Source organism: Vigna unguiculata, chromosome 4 (genome assembly GCF_004118075.2).
Source record: "Vigna unguiculata cultivar IT97K-499-35 chromosome 4, ASM411807v1, whole genome shotgun sequence".
NCBI lineage: Eukaryota > Viridiplantae > Streptophyta > Magnoliopsida > Fabales > Fabaceae > Vigna > Vigna unguiculata.
The window spans coordinates 38,812,763-38,837,497 of NC_040282.1; the positions used below are offsets into that span (position 1 = coordinate 38,812,763).

The 24,735-nt window shown below is 30.8% G+C and overlaps 4 protein-coding genes across 4 annotated transcripts; 1 reads left to right on the top strand and 3 right to left on the bottom strand.

Moving 5' to 3' along the window:
- Positions 1–150: 150 nt before the first annotated feature.
- Positions 151–1,445, bottom strand: LOC114181293 (carboxylesterase 1-like). The gene is made up of 2 exons (XM_028067712.1): positions 826–1,445; positions 151–706 (listed from the first exon to the last, which is right to left on the bottom strand). The coding sequence occupies exons 1-2, from the start codon at positions 1,343–1,345 to the stop codon at positions 246–248; spliced, it is 981 nt and encodes a 326-aa protein (XP_027923513.1). The 5' UTR covers positions 1,346–1,445; the 3' UTR covers positions 151–245.
- A 6,092-nt stretch (positions 1,446–7,537) lies between these two features.
- On the bottom strand, positions 7,538–8,819 carry LOC114181294 (carboxylesterase 1-like). The gene is made up of 2 exons (XM_028067713.1): positions 8,223–8,819; positions 7,538–8,104 (listed from the first exon to the last, which is right to left on the bottom strand). Exons 1-2 carry the CDS (start codon positions 8,737–8,739, stop codon positions 7,644–7,646), a joined length of 978 nt encoding a protein of 325 aa, XP_027923514.1. The 5' UTR covers positions 8,740–8,819; the 3' UTR covers positions 7,538–7,643.
- A 5,202-nt stretch (positions 8,820–14,021) lies between these two features.
- Positions 14,022–17,617, top strand: LOC114181710 (pentatricopeptide repeat-containing protein At1g80880, mitochondrial-like). The gene is made up of 2 exons (XM_028068241.1): positions 14,022–14,636; positions 15,074–17,617. The coding sequence occupies exons 1-2, from the start codon at positions 14,077–14,079 to the stop codon at positions 16,017–16,019; spliced, it is 1,506 nt and encodes a 501-aa protein (XP_027924042.1). The 5' UTR covers positions 14,022–14,076; the 3' UTR covers positions 16,020–17,617.
- A 231-nt stretch (positions 17,618–17,848) lies between these two features.
- LOC114181460 (carboxylesterase 1-like) lies at positions 17,849–19,177 on the bottom strand. The gene has a single exon (XM_028067924.1). It carries the CDS (start codon positions 19,045–19,047, stop codon positions 17,977–17,979), a length of 1,071 nt encoding a protein of 356 aa, XP_027923725.1. The 5' UTR covers positions 19,048–19,177; the 3' UTR covers positions 17,849–17,976.
- Positions 19,178–24,735: the final 5,558 nt, after the last annotated feature.

Here is a 24,735-nt window from a genome sequence, read left to right on the forward strand (position 1 = left end):
TGTATTTAACTTTAATAATATTATTAATAAAACTATGAAGAAGAAAATATCATTTTATTGTTCAATTTATATTATGGATGAAGACTCCAATCATAAGAGTTATTGTAGAAGACAAAACTTCTCTATTGCAACAGTTATTTAGATGCATCAGTGATGTCAATCTTTTTGTGGCAGAAAGTTGAAATAACTATGAATGTAACATGTTAACAATTGTGTTTGGTGCAGGAGAACACGATAATTTAGCCCTAAACACAGTTAGGGTTAATGAAATGTTTAACTAGATCAATGAACTGGCTTGCCTTCAATGGGTCAAAGAGTTCAACTCCATGGAAGCCTTCTTCCTGAAAATCCTTCACCACTTTCACCCCTTTTTCTTCCATCAATTGCGCCAATTCCTTATAACGATCCACCAACAGGTCACCATTGTTGCCACTCACCAACACCCTCCAACCAAGGTCCTTCATCTTCTCAAATTTCTGAACCCCATTTCCAGCCCTTACACTGCAATATTCATGGTCACGATCAGCACCAGTTGGCAGTGCCAACTCCCACATCGAATCCGTAACACACAGAGGGATGAGTCGGTTATTGGCAAGCCTTAACTCTGACTCTGTCCTCTGCACTCCGCCAAAGAATGGTTGACGCAATATCAACCCTTGGATCTTCACTCCATCAAGATCATTCACCTCTTCAACTGCACGTAAACCTGCAAGGAAACAAAATTCACTTTCATCAAACAAATCTTCAGACTTATAATTAATGTTCACAAAACTCATCATTTATAAAGAATTTAAAACGGATTCAGATGAAGTAGAAGGAGATGACCTGTCCGGTAAGCGATGGTGGCCCCAGCGCTGTTCCCCATAAGATAACACTTGGAATAATCCGCGTATTGACGCAACCACTCATCTTCGCAGTTTCCGATCCACCGCAGTGCTTCCGCGCCATCGTCGTAGCCCGCCGGCAGTCGGTGCTCCGGCGCGAGACGGTACTCGACGGAGGCCACAATGGCCTGGGCGGAATCGGCCATTTGGACGCAGAAATCATGGAACATGGAGGAAGCCGCACTGAGCAGCACGAATCCCCCTCCGTGAAAGAAAATGATGAGAGGAAGCTTGTTGGGGTTGGAAGGGTTGGAAGAGGATAGCAGTGATCGTGGGAGGAATAAGCGCAGCCATGTGTGGTTGTGTGGGTTGATGGTGATGTCTTTGGTGAGAACTGAGATGGGAAGAGAGGGGTCTGAAGAGGGTGCGGTGGTTGGAGCGGCGTTGCCGCGAGTGAAGGTGCCGTCGGGGTTGGGGAGGATTTGGAGGCGGTGGTAGGGGTCAATGGTTTCGTTGGACATGGTGGAGTAAATGGAGAAACTTTTTTTGTTTTCTTTGATATTGCAGTGAAGATTGCACCGAGTCCTTTAATGCTAAGAGATCGTTTGTGTAAGAATAAGAAGTTGAGAATGGAGTTATTTATTGTGTTCTTTAATATGCATGTGCAAGGAGAGAGGATTGTTTAATTTGGTTGACCAACACTTTTGTGGTTATATATATATATATATATATATTTTTTTTTTTTTTGCTAAGAGTATTCTTGGTATCACATTTACGTGGATATGTGAAATAGTTGTAATATTAACTTACCACGTGGGATTGGATTAAAAAAAATATATTTTTGATAAACGTGTAGAAGTTTGGTTGAATTAACTTGATCCATATTAAAAGGATCCCGACTGAGATTGAAGGTGATTTGATGTATAATACATTATTAATAATATTATTTTATATTTTGGTAATTTTATATTTTAAAATTTTATAATTTAATTATTACTATGTGACAATTCCAAAGGTTATTTCTTTATAGATAAGTACTCAAATTATGGGGCTATGCAACTTAATCTCTAGAGCTCTGTCTTTGATAAAAGATAATAAAAATAATTAATAAGGCATATTTTAATTTATTTTAGCAGTAGTTTATAAGTTAGAAGATATTTCACTTTAGTTTGTAATTTATAGCTTAATTATTATTATTTTAATTATTATATTTTATATCTTAACATATTTTTTATCTATTATTAATACGTTTTAATACTTTATAGTTAAAGATGAAGATGGATTCCAACATTTAAGGTATTAAACATTAAATTTTAATTTTAATTAGGTATTATTTTTAATATTTATCAACGTATTTTTAATTCAAATGTAATTTAAATTTAAATAATTTATAAAATCTAGTAAAAACATATGTGTCCTTCTAATAACAATGTTTTTTAAAGAAAATAATACTGTGACTTTTATTTTTATTCCTCACATGACTTGACTTAGTGTGAGTCACCACCGCACCAATACCTAGGTCACGTATCCGTGTCCGACACGTATCCGTATATAATACTTTAGGATACCTATACTTATCAGAGAAGTATTTAATTTACAAAGTCGTAGTACAGTACAAAAAAAATCTTTGAATGATGATCATTTAGTAACGAAAATAATTAGTCACTATATAGTGACCAATTTAAGTATAAATTTAAAAACCAAAAATTATTGGCAACTAAAATATTTCCAAAAAATTATAATTAGTCTCTAAATTTATAATTAAAATAATTTTTATTATGAATTGATTTCTAAAATGGTCACTAACATTAGTTACCAAGATTTTGACTACCAAAATAATTGGTTTCTAAACATTAGTTACCAAGGGTTTGATTACCAAAATAATTAGTCTATAAATTAGTCTCTAATTAGGGAATTGGTCTCTAATATATTTTTTGTTACTAAAATTGGTCATTATTATTTAAGAGTTTTCCTACTATGGTACTTTTATGATGACAATAATTTATATTTTTTATGTTGATAATTTTAGTACATATAGTTTTAATTTGGATTAACACAATAACAATCATATATTTATTATGTTTTTAAGAATTATTGTACCAATTTTTCAATATTCATATATCGCGTATCTATCACGTATCATGTCTTATTACTTTCAAAATAATTGTACCGCCAGCCATATCGGATACATATATCGTAATTTATTATGTCGTATATCGTATTCATACATCATAGATGTGAGTTATTGATTCTTTTAAAAGAAAAGACAATGGTATATTAATCAATAGTCCATATTAAGTTACGTTAGGAAATAAATGATGAAAGTTAATAAATGGTAGTCACAATACCATTTTTCTTTTTATAAAATAAACATAAACACTACAACATTTAGCAAAATATTCAATATGTTTTATAAAATTGATCAATGGGTTGGTGGTATTGATGAGACATATGGTGGTGGAAGAAGGCTCTAATGAAGAAGAAGATGAAAGTGTTGTGTGTTACAGTGTTTAGAGAAGCTGTGAAGTGAAACAAACAAGTTTTCGTTGTGTTATTTTATTGCTGCTTCGTGTTGGTTTGAGTTGGTCAAAGTTCGCAACTTTCTCAGCTTCGAATTCAATCCTTTTACAAATCTCATACATTTAAATAGGGGTGGACATAATATACTGAATTGTACTGATCCATGGTTAACTGCATTGTTTTATATCGAAAAAAACTGAACTATTTGTAATTAAAACTGAACTTAACTGTTTTTCAGTTCAGTTTCAACAAACCAAACTTATATCAGTTAACCCGTGTACGAATTGAACTGGGTGTCCCTTTCCTATTCTATATTAGAACAGTTTCCATTTCTTTTATTTCAATCAGCACCCACTCTCAGAGTAAAAAAGCTTAGATTTTTATGTTTGAAAGCTAATAAACAAGGTTCAAAAAATATGGACAATGATAAACTTTAACGAGAAAAAGAACCAATTTGGATGCATGTTTTTTCTGCAAAGAAACCATTAAAGTTATTGACGTATTTGTTAAATATGGACTTCCTCTACAAAATTAAAGAGTATTTGTTAAGCACCCATAGGATGTTAATATGTTTTTCCATTTCTATTTTAAAAAAATATATCTTTATTTAAATTCAAGTTCCTGTGAATAATAATTCAACCCTTCTTACATTTATATATATATATATATATATATATATATATATATATATATATTTTCTTCTATATTTAAATTCATCACTTGTATTTTACTTAAACATACATTTTATAATGTGTTTGCAACTAATAAGATGAGTATTAAGACATGTTTAAAAGAAAAAAATTAATAAAGTTGTAAAATTAGTTTCCTAAACACTTTCAAACTTTGGTTTAAAAATAGTATAATTTAGTTTAAAAGTAGTATAGTTCGGTTTAAAATTAGTGTAATTTAGTTCAAAAATAATACAATTTGGTTCAAAATTAGTATGATTCGATTTAAAAATAGTATTGTTTCGTTAAAAAATAATGCAGTTTAGTTCAAAAATAGTATAGTTTGGTTTAAAAAATTGTGTAGTTGATTCAAAATCAGTGCAATTCGATTCAAAAACAGTGAAATTCAGTTCAAAATTAGTGCAATTCGGTTCAAAATCAATGCAATTCGGTTCAAAAACAGTCTAGTTAAATTCAAAAGTAGTGCAGTTCAGTTAAAAAATAGTTAATCTAGTTCAAAAATAGTGCAGTTCATTTCAAACTTAGTGTAATTCATAAAACAGTTCAGTTTATAACAATTCAGTTCAGTTCATATTATAGTGCAGTGCAGTATAGTACAATTCAGTTTATTAGAAAAAGAAAAAAACAGTGCAGTTCAGTTCGTCTGAACTGTTTTTCAGTTCAGTACAGTTCAAGCGAACTATCTTTTAGTTCAGTGCAGTTATTGATAGTGCAGTGCAGTTCGGTATATTTTGCCCAGTCCTACATTTAAATGATTTGGATATAACGAATTTTTTAATTTTTCTGAAACTGGTTAAAAACTGCTGTGGTTTTAAAAATGAGTTTTATAATCGATTGATTATTTAAATTGGTTCTAAAATCGGTATTGAATTAGCATAACAAATTCAAAGCTGATTAACTGTCAAAAACTGGATTTAAATCAATTTTAAGTTAATAACTGTAATAAAAAAAGTTTACTTTGCAGTATATAAGGCTGCATATATGTATAGTTTGGAATTTTGAAAATTCAATCCAGCTTTAATTAAATAGGTTGAATTTAAATTTCATAATCATGTTTTTAGGAAATAAAATAAAATAAAAAATATAAAAAATTATATTAACTACATTAGTTTCTTATCAAATTGCAAAAATAGTTTTGTCAATATTAACTTAATGTGTCAAACTTTAACGCATGAACTACAAGAAAAATTTGTGGAGTGCCCGCATTTTCTTTTGGAAAATGAGTTTTTCATAATTTTTTTTCAAAGTTGACAAATTTTTTATTAATAATATTATAGTAGATAAATTTTTATTTTTTAATGAAAATGAAGTAATAAAGATAGTAATTTTTATTTGTCAAATTTTGTTAAAAAAAACTTTTTTAATATATCATTTTCTTTTTCTTTATCGTTAATGGGAATTCTTTCAATTTAAATTTCAACCATTGGTATACATAAGTCACGAGAAAACTGAAAAATAAACTTTATGAGATAGAAACATCTACAAGATAATTCAAATTTGGTGACATTTTAAAAAATAGGTTAACTAATTGGTTTTTATATTTTAGAGAAATTATAGATCGGTCCTCTTGTTTTATTAGTTTTAATTTAGTTTTGTTTTAGTAAATTTGTTATAATTAATTTCTTTCCGATAAAAATATACTAACCTCGTTAAGGAAGTATATGGTTATTTCGTGGTTTTTTTATTTTTAAAATTTTTTAATTCTTTTAAAATTTAAATTTTTTTACCATATGTCTTGTCGACGTTGTATCACGTCACGGTATAATATAACAATGAGAGTAACATATATATTATTTATATGAAAAATCACAACTTTGTTTCTATCTTTGTTATCTTATCTTAATTTAATTCAAATTTATGTTTTAAACTGAAATATTACAATGATATTACAATGATATTTTTATTATAATTAAAATTTTTAAATAAATTAAATTTATTTAAATTTATACTGTGCATTAAACTTTATTTAAATTTTATTTTAAATATTTATATATCAATAATTTTTTGATAAATGTTAGAATTGTTAAAAAACTTTATAAAATAATTTTAAAACAATTTTATAGCATGTGCAAAATAAATTTATTTATTTTAAATTTTATTTAACAATTATTAATATTTTAAATTATTATACAAATATTTTAAAATTGTTATAGAATTGTTTTAAAATAAATTTATTTAAAAATTTGTGACATCTAAAATTGTTATAAAACTTTTTAAAATTTTACATATCAATTTATAAAGTTATTATTTTTAAACTAACTCTAATATTTATTTAGAAATCATTAATATATAAATATTTAAAATAAAATTTAAATAAAATTTAATGTAAAATATAAATTTAAATAAATTTAAAAAATCGTCATATCCTAATTTTGACTATATTTATCCTAAAATCGTCGTCTTCTCAACTTAAAAAAAAAAAAACTTACCAAATTGAATGTCGTTATTTTCAATAATAATTATTCTAAAACTATAATCATTTTACGTATGTGCAATAACGATTGACGTATAATCATTGTCATATCAAATTTGTTTAGAACTGTTATCCTATAACCAATATGAAATCATTTGCCAACAACTAGAACATAAATTCAGATATGTCATTGCCACCTTTTACATCCACAATGACCATAAATTCGTCATTATTTAACTTTTCTTACAATGATTATAGAGATTATTATCATTAAAAATAATAAAGGTACTTTCTAGACTAATTTGTTATTGCATATGGTTGTGTGGGCTAAAGGTTTTGTTGTTACGTTTTTAGCTTAATTATGATTTTGTAAAAGAAAATTTTTGACTCAAATTTTTTTATTATAATTTTTATTATGATGTATTTAAATTTAAAGTGTTCGACCATGGGATATTGGATGTATACTTAGAATTGTGAAGATTCAGTAATAAAAAATTTCAAATGGTCATAATTTTTATTAAAAATATCTGGTCAAGATGTCAAAAAAATTGAAGGTTGTTGGAGATGGGGATGACGAGGACATTAGGCGATTCCTAAGGAGATTGAGAGTCTAGAATTTTAAAAAAATTCATCATTTATTGTATATTATTTTTCATAGTTTTAGTGAAAAAAATATTGAAGAAAATTTTTAAGAAAACTCACAAATTAATATTTGTTGTCCTTGTAACATGTTTATTAATGTCTATTATAAGTGCAACATCCGTTAATTAACTACATTTCTACATAAAATATCAAATAATTTTAATAAAATTTGGTTAAAATAATAAATTTAGACATATTTAAAGTAATAGACTAATTGATGTAAAATTTTGTAAATAAACTAATTATAATTTCACTACAATGATAAAAAAACATATTTAATCTTTAATAATCTATTATTAATAATAACTATGAAAAATAAAATACCATTTTATTCCTCAATTTATTCTATGAACGAAGACTCCATTCATAGGAGTTATTGTAGAAGACAAAACTTCTCTATCACAATAATTATTTACAAACTTTCACAAATTACCTATTTAAGTAAAAAGTTTGTCAAAAAGATAATTTTCCTTATTTAGATGCATCAGTGATGTCAATCTTTTTATGGTAGAAGGTTGAAACAACTATGATGCACAAGAACATGATAATTTAACCCTAAACACAGATTGGGTTAATGAAATGTTTAACTAAATCAATGAACTGGCTTGCTTTCAATGGGTCAAAGAGTTCAACTCCATGGAAGCCTTCTTCTTGAAAATCCTTCACCACTTTCACCCCTTTTTCTTCCATCAATTGCACCAATTCCTTATCACGATCCACCAATGGGTCACCATTGTTGCCACTCACCAACACCCTCCAACCAAGCTCCCTCATCTTCTCAAATTTATGAACCCCATTTCCAGCTCTTACACTGCAATATTCATGGTCACGATCAGCACCAGTTGGCAGTGCCAACTCCCACATCGAATCCGCAACACATAGAGGAAGGAATGGGTTATTCGCAAGCCTTAACTCTGACTCTGTCCTCTGCACTCCGCCGAAGAATGGTTGACGCAATATCAACCCTTGGATCTTCACTCCATCAAGATCATTCACCTCTTCAACTGCACGTAAACCTGCAAGGAAACAAAATTCACTTTCATCAAACAAATCCTCAAACTTAATTAATGTTCACAAAACTCATCATTTATAAAGAATTTAAAACGGATTGAGATGAAGTAGAAGGAGAGTGACCTGTGTGGTAAGCGATAGTGGCTCCAGCGCTGTTCCCCATAAGATAACACTTGGAATAATCCGAGTATTGACGCAACCACTCATCTTCGCAGTTTGCGATCCTCCGCAGCGCTTCTGCGCCGTCGTTGTAGGCCGCCGGCAGTCGGTGCTCCGGCGCGAGACGGTACTCGACGGAGGCCACAATGGCCTGAGCGGAATCGGCGATTTGGATGCAGAAATCATGGAACACGCAGGAAGCCGCACTGAGCAGCACGAATCCGCTTCCGTGAAAGAAAACGATGAGAGGAAGCTTGTTAGGGTTGGAAGAGGATAGCAGTGATCGTGGGAGGAATAAGCGCAGCCATGTGTGGTTGTGTGGGTTGATGGTGATGTCTTTGGTGAGAACTGAAATGGGAAGAGAGGGGTCTGAGGAGGGTGCGGTGTTTGGAACAGCGTTGCCGATGAGGCGAGTGAAGGTGCCGTCGGGGTTGGGGAGGATTTGGAGGCGGTGGTAGGGGTCAATGGTTTCTTTGGACATGGTGGAGAGTAAATGGAGAAACTTTTGTTGTTTTCTTTGATATTGCAGTGAAGATTGCACGGAGTCCTTTTATGCTAAGAGATGTTTGTGTAAGGCCTAAGAACTTGAGAATGGAGTTATTTATTGTGTTCTTTTAACATTCATGTGCACGGAAACATCATTCTTTTGACTAATAAATTTTGAGATCTTTATCTCATAATACGATGTGTTATTTTTTAAATAATTTTAAAATTTTGAAAATGAAAAAATAAAAAGTTAAAAACCATTATAAGTTGTCAAAATTTTATAGTTAAAAGTAATTTTTCTTATTGTTTATCGAGAAATTATATTTTGATAAAGTTTGGTTTGATAATATTTAACTAATTATTATTTTCGGTAAAAAAATGTTAAAACTTTATTATTTTATTTTTGTAATTTTAATAAAAAAATAATTATTTATTAATTTTGTCGAAATTTTGTTTGTCTAAAAATCATTTTATTGTTTAATTTGGTTGACCAACACTTTTGTTGTTTTATATTTATTTTTTCTAAGAGTATTTTTGGTATTACTTCTACTTGGACATGTGAAATGGTTGTAATCTTGACTTACCACGTCACGTGGGATTAGAGTAAAAAAATATTTAATTATTGATTTAGTACTTTAATTTATTGTTTTTGATTTATTTTTGTCTTTTTATTATGGTTAAGTTTAATTTTATCTTTTATCTTTAAAAATATTAATTTGGTCTCGTTATTATTTTTTATTCAATTTATGTTTCTTTCTCTTTAAAATATCTAATTTTGTTCTCTCAAAATTGAGATTAAGTTAATAATTAAACTTAATTATAATTTATATATATATATATATATATATATATATATATTTAAATTTTTATATATAAAATCACTTCACCTAAGTATAAAAACTTTGAATAATTAGATGAAGTGTAAGAAATAAAATAATTTAAAAAGTCTCCATTCACAAATAAAGAAATTTAAAACTAATGAAATCAACTAATTGATAAAAGAAAAATTACAAATTAAATATGTAATTATTAATTACAAATGTATGAATTTAAAAGATTTCAAAACTATGAAATAAAAAACAATCAATCCATAATTAGACAATTAAAAACAATTAATAGAATTAATGGGTCAATTAATGAAAAATTTTAGAAACGGATCATATAATTAGTGAAATACTTATTATATCACATAATTTACACAGGAAAAGTCATTGTTAAGAAAAATAAATAAAAAAATGTATTAACATTTTGTAAAAAATATCTCATTCTAAAAACATTAATATTTTAACTGTATGAAGACTAATACATTTATAATGTTTTAAAATAATAAAAAATGGTTAACTCTTTCAATATACTTTTTTACTGTAACTTCTTAACCATATATATATATATATATATATATATATATATATATATATATATATATATATATATATAATATAATGTTCATACCCGTGTTTTTTTTGTGAAAAAGGTTAATATCAAAGTCTTATATGTTCATTTAGTAATATTTTCATGTTTGTTGGTGAATAAAAAATAGTTGATACTAAAGTATTCAATGTTGATTCAATAATATTGCTCCTATTGTTGGTCAATAAAGTAAATAAAGTTTTATAATACGGCAATAAACTGTGTGGGAGTGGAAAAAGCAAATATTTAATTAAATAAATACAGAAACTAAATAAGATGATATTATAACTCGTTTAAAGTTCACTCTTAAATCCGTGGTAAAATTAAACAATACATTAAATTGCAAAACTATTTATCAAAATTAAACAATATATTAAATTGCAAAACTATTTATCAAAATATGTAACTAAATTTTTTTGTCATTTTACTCTTAATAAATAAAAGGGTTAAATATGTTTTCGTATCCCTCAGTTTCAGTAAATTTTGTAATTAGTCAATTTTCGAAACTTTATATCAATTTAGTCCTTTATCTTTAAAAATGCGTAAATTTAGTCTTTCTTACCAAATTTTGTTAAGTTTATTTAACATTTTAAACGTATTTTATGATAATATTTGAGTTAACATTGAAGCGAAAATGTGTCAAACGGTGTAAACAATTCAAATACTATCATGAAATTCGCTTAGAACGTTAGATAAACATAACAAAATTTGGTTAAAAGGACTAAATTCACGCATTTTTAAAGATGAATGACTAAATTTATCAGAAATTTTGAAGAAGGACTAATTCTATTTCACTTTGAGAGAATAAAAAAACATATTTAACCCTAAATAAAATAAAATAACTATTCAATATATTAAAAAATATTGAGATAAAAACCAATAAAATTTCTTCCGGTAATTATAATAGTAAAGACTTTTACACATCAAATCTTTATAAATTTGAACCGCAGTATTTCGTCATCATGCTCTGGAACATATCACCTATTGTTGACCTAAATCATTGCATGTCCTCACGCTAAAATCCCCCACCCTTTTGTTTTATTTTCTCTAACTTTGTCCATATTAAACTCCTCCACTTCCTCTAACATTCTCATGCTATAAGAAAGACATATCATGTTAGAATCATCCACACGAAAAGAAAGTTTTATTAATTCAGTAGATGGTTTTAAAAGGAAGCTAATGAAAGTAATGAACACAATACTAAGCAGCCATCGGAGCTTTTACATTGAAACCAGAAACCAACTTTATTGTCAATTTTGGTTGTCCTCAATGCAATATCAATTAAGAGACATAACAATTACAGTCAAAATAATAATCGCATTGAGGACAATGAGAAGTCTAAAGTATTCCAACCCACCATTGAGCAACCATTCAAACTTGTTAGACTTGTTATTAGTACCAATTTTTCGCATAATGATAATGTGTTACTTTCTATGGTTCCCTCTCAAGGTGATCTTAATGTACCCATATTCTTCTCCAAGCTTCAAATATGTTCCAATACTTGTAATACGTTCCTAATAAACAAAATTATGACGAACCTGTTAAAATTAAAAGATAAAGTTTCAAACAATGTCAAATTAATAGCAACAACACATCCCAGTTGAATTAAAATATAATAATGTCAAAATAAAATATCAAAATGGAGTATGAAGTATACTAAAACAAAATGCAGTAAAAAAAAAGTCAAAACTTTTTAATTTTTTTCCAAATTTCAAACAATATTGCCTTTGTTCTACAAATTTACCTCATCTGAACAATGTGAGCATTGACCACTTTTTGGATCTTGTTCATCACCATATGATTTTTTGTATGTTCCTGTACAGTCTTGAAATTTTCCATGAAATCAACCAAAACTTGCATAGATAGTACAAATCTAACTTTGATAAGCATGTCAGATTCTTGTTTAACCACATCTAATATTTAAGGAATAAAGTAAGCAAAATTGTCTCATAACATGGTCTTGAGCTTATATCTTCGTGGACCTAAAAAAAATTCAACTCAAACTTCAAATTAATAGGATTGAAAGCTAGTGCTTGTTATAGGCTGTCACACAAAGCAAACAAATAATTCATCAACGAAATCCATAACAAACACAAACAAAAGCTTTTTACAACAAAATTTAGCAAACCCCTAACTGTAGAACAAAAACATAAAAATATATCCAACTAACCTAGCAATAACATTAGAAATCCAAAAAAAATCCAAGAAATATACCCTGCTTAACTCCGTAGACCTATAAGAAACTCGACTCAAAATTTGAACTCGAGTCAAAATCTAAGAACGGAAAAGATGTCTGGATATATTTTACCGAATAAAAAGCAAAAGAATGCCCTTTGATGAATGAGACCTATAGAGATGACACAGAAACAAAGTTCAGTTAAACACAAAAGTAGAAGAAGAATCTTTTATGAAGAAGGAGAACTCAAGCTATTGAGATTGAACAATACCTAACGTTCAATCGATGTTAACTGATTAAGAAGTAGAAAAAAATCCTTAGATCAAGATGAAGAAGGATAAGTTTAGAGAAGAAATATATAAAAAAAAAACCCTTTTATAAAGACCGAGAAGGAGAACTCGAAAATAAAGTTGATTTATTATAACTTACCTTCAAGTGGATATGGTGTTAGAAGCAGAAGACGAAGAAGAAGAAAAATGAGAATCAAAGGCTGAGAAACCAATCCAAGTATGAAAAATAAGAATCTAATAAAGTAGAAGAAGTCAGAGAAAAGGAGAAGAAGGAAGAAGATAAATGGGAGAAGGTGTGATACAGAGGAAGAAGAATAAAAAAAACGTCTGATACATCAATCAATCATCTCACTTGCTACCAAAAAGTAGTAGTAGAAGAAGTAGTAGTGAGAAAGTCCAAAGAAGATAAAGAAGATGTAAAAGGTAAAAAGCCCTAAATGTTTGGACACGTATCAATGAATAACAATGTCTATTTCAGTAATTTCACTATATTAAGATTTTCTTACACTAATATTTTCTTAGATTTATAGTAGATTTCACTTTAGTTTGTAATTTATATCTTATATATTTTTTATTTGTTATTAAAGATGAAGAGTGATTTCAATATTTAAGGCATTAAACATTAAATATTCATTATAATTAGGTATTATTTTTAATATTTATCAACTTATTTTTAATTTATATGTAATTTAAATTTAAATAATTTATAAAATCTAAACATATATGCGTCATTTTTTATTGTGAAATAAATAGTGAATTAAAAAGATAATATAGTTTTTATTTTCTAAATAAACATAAACACGACATGATTTAGCAAAATATTCAATATTTTTTATAAATTTAAAACAGTAATTACAATAATATCTTAAAAATACAAATTTTACTTATACAATAAATTTTTTGTATTTATTTAGTTTTAATTTTAATTTATGAATTAGTTTATCATGTTATACATAATTTTTTCTGATCCAATAAATAATTTATCTGTTGAAACTCGGATGATAGATTAATCTTTTCAAAAGAAAATGATATTCTAACCCATCTTTTTTAATTTATTTCTAATCCAATATTTTAATTATCATTAGATCATTTATTTTGATTCTTTTTAGTGATATAATGATCTAATGATAATTGAAGTGGTGGATTAAAAGTGGATAAAAAATAATGAATTAAAGTATCGATCCTTTTCAAAATAACCCTATTTATATCAAGAAAAGGGGTGAGAACTTTCTTAACCCTCACATTACATAGAAAAGTTGTTTTGCGTCGAATATTTTATTTAAAAACTTGAATTAAAATTTTGTATTTTATTAAAAACACAGTTAAAAGATTTATTGGATACTTACTTAGGGATATATTAGGACTTACAAATTATTTAACCGTAAACTCTTTCCTCTCTCGTGTCACTGAAAAAGTTATGCGCCCGGCGTGGTAAAGGTTGAAAGTTGAAGTTCCAATGGCTACACCTCTCCGGTTACTCTGCTCTTACTCTTACTTTTCAATCGGTTTGCACGGTATCGCAAAACGAAATTCCCGAGTAACTGTACCTGTATTCAGAATTGGAAGCGGTAATAAATTTTCCTCTGAGGCATTTAATCAAACAGTTTCGTTACACTCTCGGACTCGGAACCAGTACCATGCTCCTTTCGACTTCGACTTCGACTTCGACTTCGACTTCAACTTCAACTTCAACTTGGACGACCCATCACCACCAGAGTTTCTGGAATTGCTAAAAAAAGTTGCCCATTCGTCATCGCAAGCAGAGGGTCTCCACTCATCAAGTTTCCAAGCAAACAGGGATTTGATATGTTCCGCTATCTGGGCATTGAGGGAGGAATGGAAACCTGCATTGCTCGCCTTCAAATGGAATTGCCATTATAACGACGAGAAAGTTTGCAACTTGATGGTATGGGTCTCGGCAACTCATGGAAAGTTTTCCCCTGCTTGGTGTATCATTCGAGATATGCATCATTCGTCTCTCTCCACGCATCAGGCTATGCTTATTATGATTGATAGGTGAGCTACGTCAACATTCGAAGTTCAAATAATTATTACTCTAAATTGCCTTAGTTTTACAAAGTTATCTTCGTACATTTGGAACAACTGAACTGCTGGAATGGAATGCATAGTTGATAGCAAATTAAGTTTACAGCTCGTTCTCCTTCAGTCTATTGTGGATATGATTTTTGTGGCCATCTTTAAGAAACTCTGTATGTATATCGTTGTAGGACTTCTTACTTGCTGAAGCTGTTGAGAATATCTACCGTGACGAATTGTTAGTGTTAGACTGTTGATGCCAGTCTGGCATTGATTTTTTCTGATTCATGACATGATCAACCTTGATTGTTTTCTTGTGGATCATAACTTTTGTCGGTTCTTGATAGTGTCATGTCAACTCTGTTCGTAGTAGATAATTTCCCTCCTTTTTAACTATGGTATTTTGTTTCGATCAGATATGCATCTGTAAACAACACATCCAAGGCTATTCAAACATTCAACTTTATGGACACGTTCAGATTGACTCCTGATCAAGAAGCATTTCATGCACTTTTGGCTGCTCTTTGTAAATATGGAAACGTTGAAGAGGCCGAAGAGTTTATGCTAGTGAATAAGAAGCTCTTCCCACTTGAGACTAAGAGCTTTAACATTATTCTTAATGGATGGTGTAACATAACAAGGGATGTATATGAAGCAAAAAGAGTTTGGAGAGAAATGTCAAAATACTGTATAACACCCGATGGTACTTCGTATAGCTACATGATTTCCTGCTTCTCAAAGGAAGGGAACCTCTTTGACTCTCTTAGACTCTATGATCAGATGAAGAAAAGGGGATGGACCCCTGGAATAGAGATATACAATTCATTGGTATATGTTTTAACTCATGCCAATTGCTTGAAGGAAGCTCTTAGGACTATAGATAAGTTGAAAGAACAACGTTTGCAGCCTGATTCTTCCACCTTCAATTCCATGATACTCCCTCTTTGTGAAACTGGAAAACTAGCGGAGGCAAGGGTAGTTTTTAACACAATGGTAGAAGAGAATGTATGTCCAACAACTGAAACCTACCATGCATTTTTTGAGGGAACAGATTATCAAGGATCATTGGAATTTCTGAGTAGGATGAAAGATTCTGGTCTGGGTCCAAATAAGGATTCATTTCTCATAATTCTGACAAAATTCTTAAATTTGAAACAACCAGTAAATGCACTGAAAATTTGGACTGAAATGAAGGCATATGATTTGGTCCCTAGTTGTGTGCATTACAAAGTAATGGTTGAAGGGCTTGTAAATTGTAGGTGGTTCATAAAGGCCAGATATTTTTATGAGGAGATGATTTCAAATGGATGTTCAGCAGATCCAAAGCTTAATAAGCTCTTCCAGAAAGAAGTACTAAGTTAGTGGTGATAAAGGAAAACAGAATGTTAAAAATGCTATTAATAGTAAAAGTGTGAAATATTCTATAAAATGATTATTAGAGGAAGCAGAAAAATTATTAAGACCAGTGGAGGACATTCTGTAACTTGTAATTGAGAAGCAGATGTTCCCCATATTTGCCATTCCACATTCTGCCACAGTGCATACTTTATTAGCACTTACTGCTAATATTGTTAACTGTGGCACGATATCTTGCGAAGTTCCATGTCATAGTCCTTATAGTTCACGCAGTCTGGCTGTTGCCCCTTGATCTCCTACCAAGTTTTGAAACTTTGTTACGGGAGCAGCAGATGTACTGAGGACTTGGGAAATATTGAGCGAACCAATTATTATCTGATCATAAGTAAATGCTTGATGATTTTGCTTGCAGCTGCATGTTCCAATCCTCATACATCTTTGTTATGATCGTCATGGTTCATAATACAAAGTCATACAAAACTCATATTTTGGTTGTCTTCGTGGGTGTTCTCCATTGATTACAGAAGACCAGAAGACTGGACCCTTTCGAATCATTGCTTTCTACTTTATTCATCCTAAGTTATTCTTTGGTGAAGTTGGCATATCTGAGTGCCTTATATTTTTTAGCCTTTTATGGAGGTTCATGCTTCAAAATATGAATCTGTAAGGTTGATGATATAACCGGCAAGTGCCCACTCTCAACTTGTACATACTATTTTCCTTAGCATTGTCGAGAGCTCAGTTCTTTAGCATGCCATTCTAAAGTCTTCCATTATGAATACCATTGATGATACTCGTCTTGATGTATTTTTTGCTAGACCATTTGCATCTCTTTTAAGTATGTTTTAGTGTTGAACTCTTAGTTTTTGATTCAAATTCGGTTTAGAGTAAGATAGTTGCAGTCTTTACTAAGTGTCATTAGATTAGCCTTTGTTATGATATTTCAGTTTAGTTCTTTAATTAGATAGACTTTTGTGTCTAAGTAGTAATATAGCTTAAGTTTACATTCAATATAGTCTTGTTCTTAGAAGCATTAATTGTATATTACATTTAGATATAGTTTGTTAATAATTATGCAAGATGAAGGTATTAATTTGGTGCTGATTTTAAAGATGTACAGTTCACTTGAGAGAGTATTTTGGCTTAAACATGAGTTGGCTAAGATGATTGAAAGAATTGGAAGAAAATGCAGCTGCTGTGAAGACTTGTAAGTCTGCTGCCACACTGGATGAGTTAACTTGCTTCCATGTTGGTGCTTAGCTGAGCATGTTGCCACGTTGGAATAAATGAATGAAATGCTGTCCAGCTGAAATTGAATAAGTGGCTGACCTGGACATTGAACAGCTGGCAAATTTGAAAAGCTGGTTGACTTGCAGTAACCAGTGACACTTGGCATAGCTGACTTTTGGAGACCTGCCGCCGAGAGAAGTGGGAGCAAAAGCACACTGTCATGACGGAATGCGCCAAAGGCTGACATGGCAGAGGCAATGTTTTACGTAGATACAAGAGACATTACATTATAAAATTGTAGAGGTAGTTTACATAGGATTTCTTTTGCTGTTTTTAGTTTAGTTTTGAGTACTTCGTTCTATTTTAGTGTTATGCTACATGTATCATAGTGAAATTTTGCATTCTTTGCTGTTTTTAGCAATTGGATTTATTTTTAGATTTCTTTTATATTTTAGACTTGCTTATATAGATGTTATGTAGTTTCTGTATGAACTTGTAGGTTTTGCATAATTACTTGTTTGCTGTTTTGGTCCTTAACTTTTACTATGATCACTGGAGGATCACATCCAAGGTGCAAGAGAAAAAAAAAAACTATAAACTTGTAATGAACTGTGAATGAAGACCAGAGCTTTGTAATGAAGACAAAAAGAAAACAAATTCTTCACTCTTTGTCTTTACTTATTCAACGATGCAATTACTAGAAATTCTTACTCTAACTCTTAAGCAATGATGATTAATTTAAAGCTGAAATGAAAGTTTTGATAACTCCATATAGCACCTTTGCCTTCAATGGTTCACTATCTTGAATCCCATGATAATCCCCTGGGGTGAAATGCCCCACAACTTTCACACCCTTCTCTTGCATCAACTTAACAAGATGCACCTGACGATCCACCAGCGGGTCACCTCCACATCCGGTAACCAGGACCCACCATCCAAGCCTTTTGATCAATTCCAATCTCGCACGACCCTTCCCCGCCGTCGGATTGCAATACTTGTGATCACGGTCAACCCCAACCGGTAATGACAACTCCCACATCGCGTCATTAAAGCACAGCCCCAGATGAGGTTCGTTCGCCAGCCTCCGCTCCGAACCTGTCCTGTGGGTCCCACTGAAAAACGGTTGAACCAAAATAAGCCCTTTGATCTCAGGAATCTTGTCGTCGGCAGCCGCGGCTACACGTAGACCGGCGTTGTAGGCGATGTTTCCCCCGGCACTACTCCCCATGAGAAAAACATTGGAGTAATCGACGAGGTTTTTGAGCCAGTTATCCTGGCTGGCTTTTATCCACTGCAGCGCCTCCACGGCATCATCGTACGCCGCGGGTAGTCTATGTTCCGGTGCGAGACGGTACTCCACGGACACTACGACCGCATCGACGTCATTTGCCATGTTGAAGCAAAACTCGTGGAAGATCGTTGAGGCTGCACTGAGAAAAATGAACCCTCCACCATGGAAGAAAACCACCAGGGGGAGCTTGGAGCGGTGATCCTGTGCTGCGCGGGGAAGGTACACCCGCGCCCATGTGCCCTTGGATTGGTTGATGGAGAGGTCTTTGGAGAGTACGAGGAGAGAGGGATCCGCTGCGGGCGGGCTGTCGGGGGGTTTGTTGGGGCGTGTGACGGTGCCGTTTTGGTTAAGGATTAGATTGAGTTGCTTGTAGGGGTCTTTGTTGCATGGTGTTGAAGTGGATTGGGGTTGGAGAGTGAGTGAGTTTGCAATGAAGAAAAGGGTTAAGAAAAATGCAAATGCAATTGAACATCTCCAAAGGAATTTGTAATGGGAGAAAGAGAAGAGGGGCATGATTGATTTTTGAAAACTATAATTATAGCATTAAAAAGATGTGTGGAAGGTAGAAGAAGAAGAAGCAATGGAGAAGAAATAATTGATGATTGATATGATGATGGTGTGATATCTTCTACATCAGATTTGGATTTTAGATTCTTTTTAGGGAATCTCCCTATCAAAATAAGGAAAATGATAGAATGACTACTAATTTTTACTACTTCTCTTACCACCTTACGTGTCCTGACACATTCCATTTTATTTTCTTTTTTGAATTTAATTAAAAGTTGAACAATGTGGCAGATGAAAGTGGGAGCTCACTTTCGCGCGTGGGCTGAAAAATTCTCACTCTCTCACCTTATCCTATTCTTTGAAACATTTTTAAATAGAACTCCTTTTCTTTTCACTTCGAAATATTCCCACTCTCTCACCCTTACCCCATTCTCTTTCTCATAGAACCCTTTTTCTCTTCACTCTTAAAATTTCTCAAACCTCTCACGCTTCCATTTAGGAACCCCACCCTCCATCCCATTTGTTATAAACCAAGTATTGGTTTCCATTATGGAAACTACAACCGGAAAAAGAATTCTCTTCTAAACTTGGTGGACCTAGGTTGTGCACACCAATAACACATCTCATTCCATTTGTTGTAAACCAAGTATTGGTTCTGTTGTGGGAAAACTTTCCTGACCCATATGGGTAATTAGCTTATGACCCAAGACCAATTAAGTTGTAACCCAGCGACGACTTTTTGGACAAAAGTAAAATAACAGATTTGGATAGTGCAGGTGGATACAAAATTCCCTCCCAAACTTGGTGGACCCCAAGTTGTGCACACCAATAACAAACCTCATCCAATTTGTTGTAAATTAAGTATTGGTTTTCATTGTGGGAAAACTTTCCTGACCCATGTGGATAATTAGCTTGCAACCCAAGATCAATTAAGTTGTAATCCACAACTGACTTTTTGAACAAAAAGGTCATAACAGATATGGATAGTGCAAGTGGATACAAAATTCCCTTTGAAACTTGGTGGACCTCGGTTGTGCACACCAACAACACACCCCATCCCATTTGTTCTAAACCATGTATTGGCTTGAATTGTGGGAAAACTTTCCTGATCCGTATGGAATATTAAATTGCAAGCCAAAACTAATTTAGTTGTAACCCGTCAAAGACTTTTTGGACAAAAGTAAGATAATATATTTGGAATTGCCTCTCAAACTTGGTGGACCCCAAGTTATGCACACCAACAACACACCTCATCCCATTTGTTCTAAACCAACTATTTGTGCATTTGTGGATGAACTTCCCTCGCCAATTTTTAAATTTAACTTGCAATCCAAGACCTATTAAGTTGTAACCCACCAAGGATTTTATGAACAAAGATAAAATAACATATTTGGATAGTGTAATTAGATACACAATTACCTCCCAAACTTGGTCGACTCTAGCTTGTGCACACGAATAACACACCCCATCGCATTTTGGTCTAAACCAACTATTTGTGCATTTATGGATGAACTTCCCTCGTCCATTTTTAAATTTAACTTGCAACCTATTACCAATTAACTAGTAACCCAAAAGTCACTTTTTGAACAAAACATAAAAAAGATTTGGAAAGTGTAGTTGGATACAGAATTCCCTCACAAACTTGGTGGACCTTAGGCTGTGCACACCCTGTTTGTTCTAAACTAACTATTTACGCATTTGCTGGAAAACTTTCCTGATACATATTTTAAAAATTAACTTGGAACCCAAGATTAAATAAGGTGTAATCCACCTAGGGATGGCAAAAATACCCGCGTCCGCGGATATCTGCGGATAAAATCCGTGGCGGATAGTTACTACCTGTGGGTAACGGGTAACAGGTATTTTAATACACGCTTATAAACGGGTTGGGTACGGGTATCATACTATCCATTCCCGTGGGTACCCGTTACCCGCAAAATATTAAAATTAAAATTTAATTTATATTTTATTAAGTTAAATTTAATTAAAATTAAAATTAACGGTATATTTTATTATGTCAAATTTAACTATAATTATAATTTAATTTATATTTTATTTTTATAATTTTATATTAAAAAAATTATAAAATATATTTTTTTTAAATATTTGCGGGTATCGGGTATCCACGGGTACCCGCGGGTTTTAAAAATATCTGCGGATATTTTTTAAACGAATACCCAGCGAGTAAACGGGCAGGTAGCGGGCGGATTGTTTTTTGGCGGATCGGGTTGGAAAGTCCACCAAGTTTGGAAGGGAATTATTTTTCCAGTTGCAGTTTCTACAATGGAAACCAATACTTGTTTTACAACAAATGGGATGGGGGTGGAATTTCTAAATGGAAGCGTGAGAGGTTTGGGAATTTTTTAGAGTGAAGAGAAAAGGGGTTCTGTTTAAAAATGTTTCAAAGAATAGGATAAGGTGAGAGAGTGAGAATTTTTCGGCCCACGCGCGAAAGTGAGCTCCCACTTTCATCTACCACATTGTTCAACTTTTAATTAAATTCAAAAAAGAAAATAAAATGGAATATGTCAGGACACGGAATATGTCAGTAGTAAAAATTAGTAGTCATTCTATCCTTTCCCTCAAAATAATTACAATTATTTAGCAGATCTAAAAGTTTAGAAAAAGGGATATACATGGTAACTAGATTTGTCCTTTTTTGTTGATAGTTTTGAACCTTTTTGGTTTATCATTTCTGCTGTTTTCTTGGCCTCATGTTCTTGATGGATAAGATTTTTTTGGTACGTTCCTTTTTCAATAAATCAGAGATAGAGTATAGATAATAGTTTCTTTTATGTTTAAAGATTAAACTGTCTATTTAACTAAAATAAATCATTCTTTACCTCATATAGACAGACATTAACTAAAGCAAATAACATTTTCTAGGATATCTAAGAATAATTAATAAATATTAAATTTTATAAAAATTCATAATTGTAAAATTAAACATGTTTTGACTTTAATAATCATTAATTATAAAATTCATAATTGTAAAATTAAATGAGTTTTAACTTTAATAATCATTAATGTAGTTTTATTTTGTTTAGAAAAAAAATAAATATTATACATTTGTATACACTAAAAAAATATTTTATTATTAATTAAGTTTAATGACCAAAATTGTTAGTTACTATAGTAACTAATTTAAAAAATAAAAAAGATGTTGGTTACTAAAATATTCACTATTATAAATAAAAAATTATAATTAATCACTAAATTAGTCAGTAATTAATTAGAGACCAATTTATAAACTAAGTCATCGTAGCAACTAAAATCTTAGTAGCTAATTTTCAGTAATCAATTTTCTTTGGTAGCTAAAACCATGATAGCTAATTTTAAAGACTAATTTAGTGACTAATTATAATTTTTTATTCATATTAGTGACTATTTTAGTAATAAATCATTTTTTACTTTATGAACTAGTATCAAAATTGGTCACTATAGTGACTAACAACTTTTTGTCACTAAGATTGATTATTAAAGAAATATTATCTTGTAATAATTAGTGTTATAAAAATATAAGTAATAATTCAAATTATGTAGACAAAAATAGTTAAAAAATATGTTAATAATAAAATAATTTTAATGTTGTTTTACTGTTTATTTTGTTTAACGGTTTCTCTTCAATTTTAATATTGTTAAAAACTAAAATACGACTAAATGTAAAAAAAAAATTAAAAAACCGAGAAAGTAACAAATGAAAAAAGAAGTAAGTAATTCAATATATTAAATTTTAAATAATTAAGGGTTAAAAATTTAAAGAATATTTGTTTTCTTCAAAAAATTTATTATGTAAATTTATATTATTTTAATTAGTGGAATTAATAATTTTAAATTTTAACACATAATGTGTGTGAAATAATAATCATTAATTATATTTTAAATTTTTATAAAATCAAATTAAGTATAATTCAAAATTTTTATAAAGTCAACTTAATGTATAGTTCTAAATTTTTAACTCATGATGTAGAAAATTAATATTAAGATGTAGTCATTTAATAATTTGTTAGATGTCTAGGTATCACATAATGACATGTTAACAGAAAAGATTAGGGTGATAAAGGATCAGTATTAGGTCTGTATCAAACATATGAAAGAGTTATATTATCCCTCAAAAACATTTACTGCAACTTCTATAATCAGAAAGAAAGTAGGAAGAGAAAAAAATATGGTAAGATAAGATTGAGGAAGGTATGAAGTTTACAATAAATAATAAATATTGGATAGCTTAATTAAATTTAAGTACATTTATTATATTTTTAATTAAATTCTTGTTGAATTGAAAATTTTTATTTTTTTACGAAAGTTTGAAATATTTTTTTTATTTAAGTATTGAATTATTGAATTTTTTATTAATTTGATAATGTGACCGTTATTTTTATTTTTTTGTTTTCAATTTTTTTAATCGAGTTAATAGATAAGTTTGAAAAAAAAATACTAGCTAACGAAAATAATAATTATGTCATCTTGTTGACAACATAATAAAACAATGGACCACTTAGATAAAAATAAAAAATATTTAAATAATTATTGAAATGAAAATTTTTAATAAAAAATTAATTAAAATTTAAATATATAACATATTTAAAATTTAATTAACCCCATGTAAGAAGATTTCATCAGTAATAAAAAATTCAACTTGTAAAATAAGACAGCTTTTATTACCTAGCAGTTAAAGTCAAAGTTCATTATGGAAATTTTTTAAAAATTTGGAATGTTGAAGAAATGTTTAGAGGTGGAGGAAGAAACTCCGGCTTGGGGGCTTCTCCCTGCACCTCCAAAGAAATCTCCTGTACCCCCAAAACGTACTTTATTTCCAACGTTGCCCCTGGTTAAAAAAAAATTTACTGTGTCTTTTCTCAATTTCACCGCACTCCACCCCCAAATACACCTGCACCCCTCACAGCCTTAGTGCACTGCACCCCCAAAACCCCTCCACCGCAACCCAATAAAAAGCAGATTCCCTCTGCACGCACTGCACCAACTTTTTGGAATCTTTGACCTAGCCTCCCATTCTTCTCCCCTTCTCCCTCACTGCAGCGCACTCACTCTTCTCCCCTTCTCCCCCACTGCAGCAGCGCACTCATTCTTCTCCCTTTCTCCCCCGTGCACTCATTCTCCCTCTTCTCCCACAAACCATTCTCCCCACGCCATCCTTTTCTCCTTTTCTCCTCCACACACAATTCTTCTCCCCACCGTCGGCAACCATATTTCATCGTTTCCCGCGGCTTCCCAATTTTTGCAGGTAAGTAATACTGCTTTTTTAATATTAGATATCCTATATTTTTATTTTAATGCATGTGTAGGTTTTTATATGTAGGTTTTTGTTAATCCTGAAAAGGTGGGAAAGGTGGGTTGTGTTGATGAGTGGTGTGCGTTTGAGAGGAAGGGTTCGGTTTTTTTATTTTTTTTAAGGAAACGGATTGTGGATTCCGTTTTTGAATTTTTTTTTCTGAAACGGAATGTGTAATCCGTTTCGGTATTTTTTTTTTTTTGAAACGGATTGTGTAATCCGTTTCTGAAATTTTTTTTTTTGAAACGGATTGTGTAATCCGTTTTTGAATTTTTATTTTTTTTTTGAAACGGATTGTGTAATCCGTTTCTTTATTTATTTTTTTTTTTTGAAACGGATTGTGTAATCCGTTTCTGTATTTTTTTTTTTGAAACGGATTGTGTAATCCGTTTCTTTGTATT

Excerpts from the sequence above, each read along its gene's own strand:
- LOC114181294 (XM_028067713.1), bottom strand. The coding sequence starts at position 8,739 with ATGTCCAAAGAAACCATTGACCCCTACCACCGCCTCCAAATCCTCCCC. Across the intron at positions 8,105-8,222 it reads CACTATCGCTTACCACACAG|GTTTACGTGCAGTTGAAGAG; the intron begins GTCACTCTCCTT and ends GTTTCCTTGCAG.
- LOC114181460 (XM_028067924.1), bottom strand. The coding sequence starts at position 19,047 with ATGCCCCTCTTCTCTTTCTCCCATTACAAATTCCTTTGGAGATGTTCA.
- LOC114181710 (XM_028068241.1), top strand. The coding sequence starts at position 14,077 with ATGGCTACACCTCTCCGGTTACTCTGCTCTTACTCTTACTTTTCAATC. Across the intron at positions 14,637-15,073 it reads ATGCTTATTATGATTGATAG|ATATGCATCTGTAAACAACA; the intron begins GTGAGCTACGTC and ends TGTTTCGATCAG.
- LOC114181293 (XM_028067712.1), bottom strand. The coding sequence starts at position 1,345 with ATGTCCAACGAAACCATTGACCCCTACCACCGCCTCCAAATCCTCCCC. Across the intron at positions 707-825 it reads CACCATCGCTTACCGGACAG|GTTTACGTGCAGTTGAAGAG; the intron begins GTCATCTCCTTC and ends GTTTCCTTGCAG.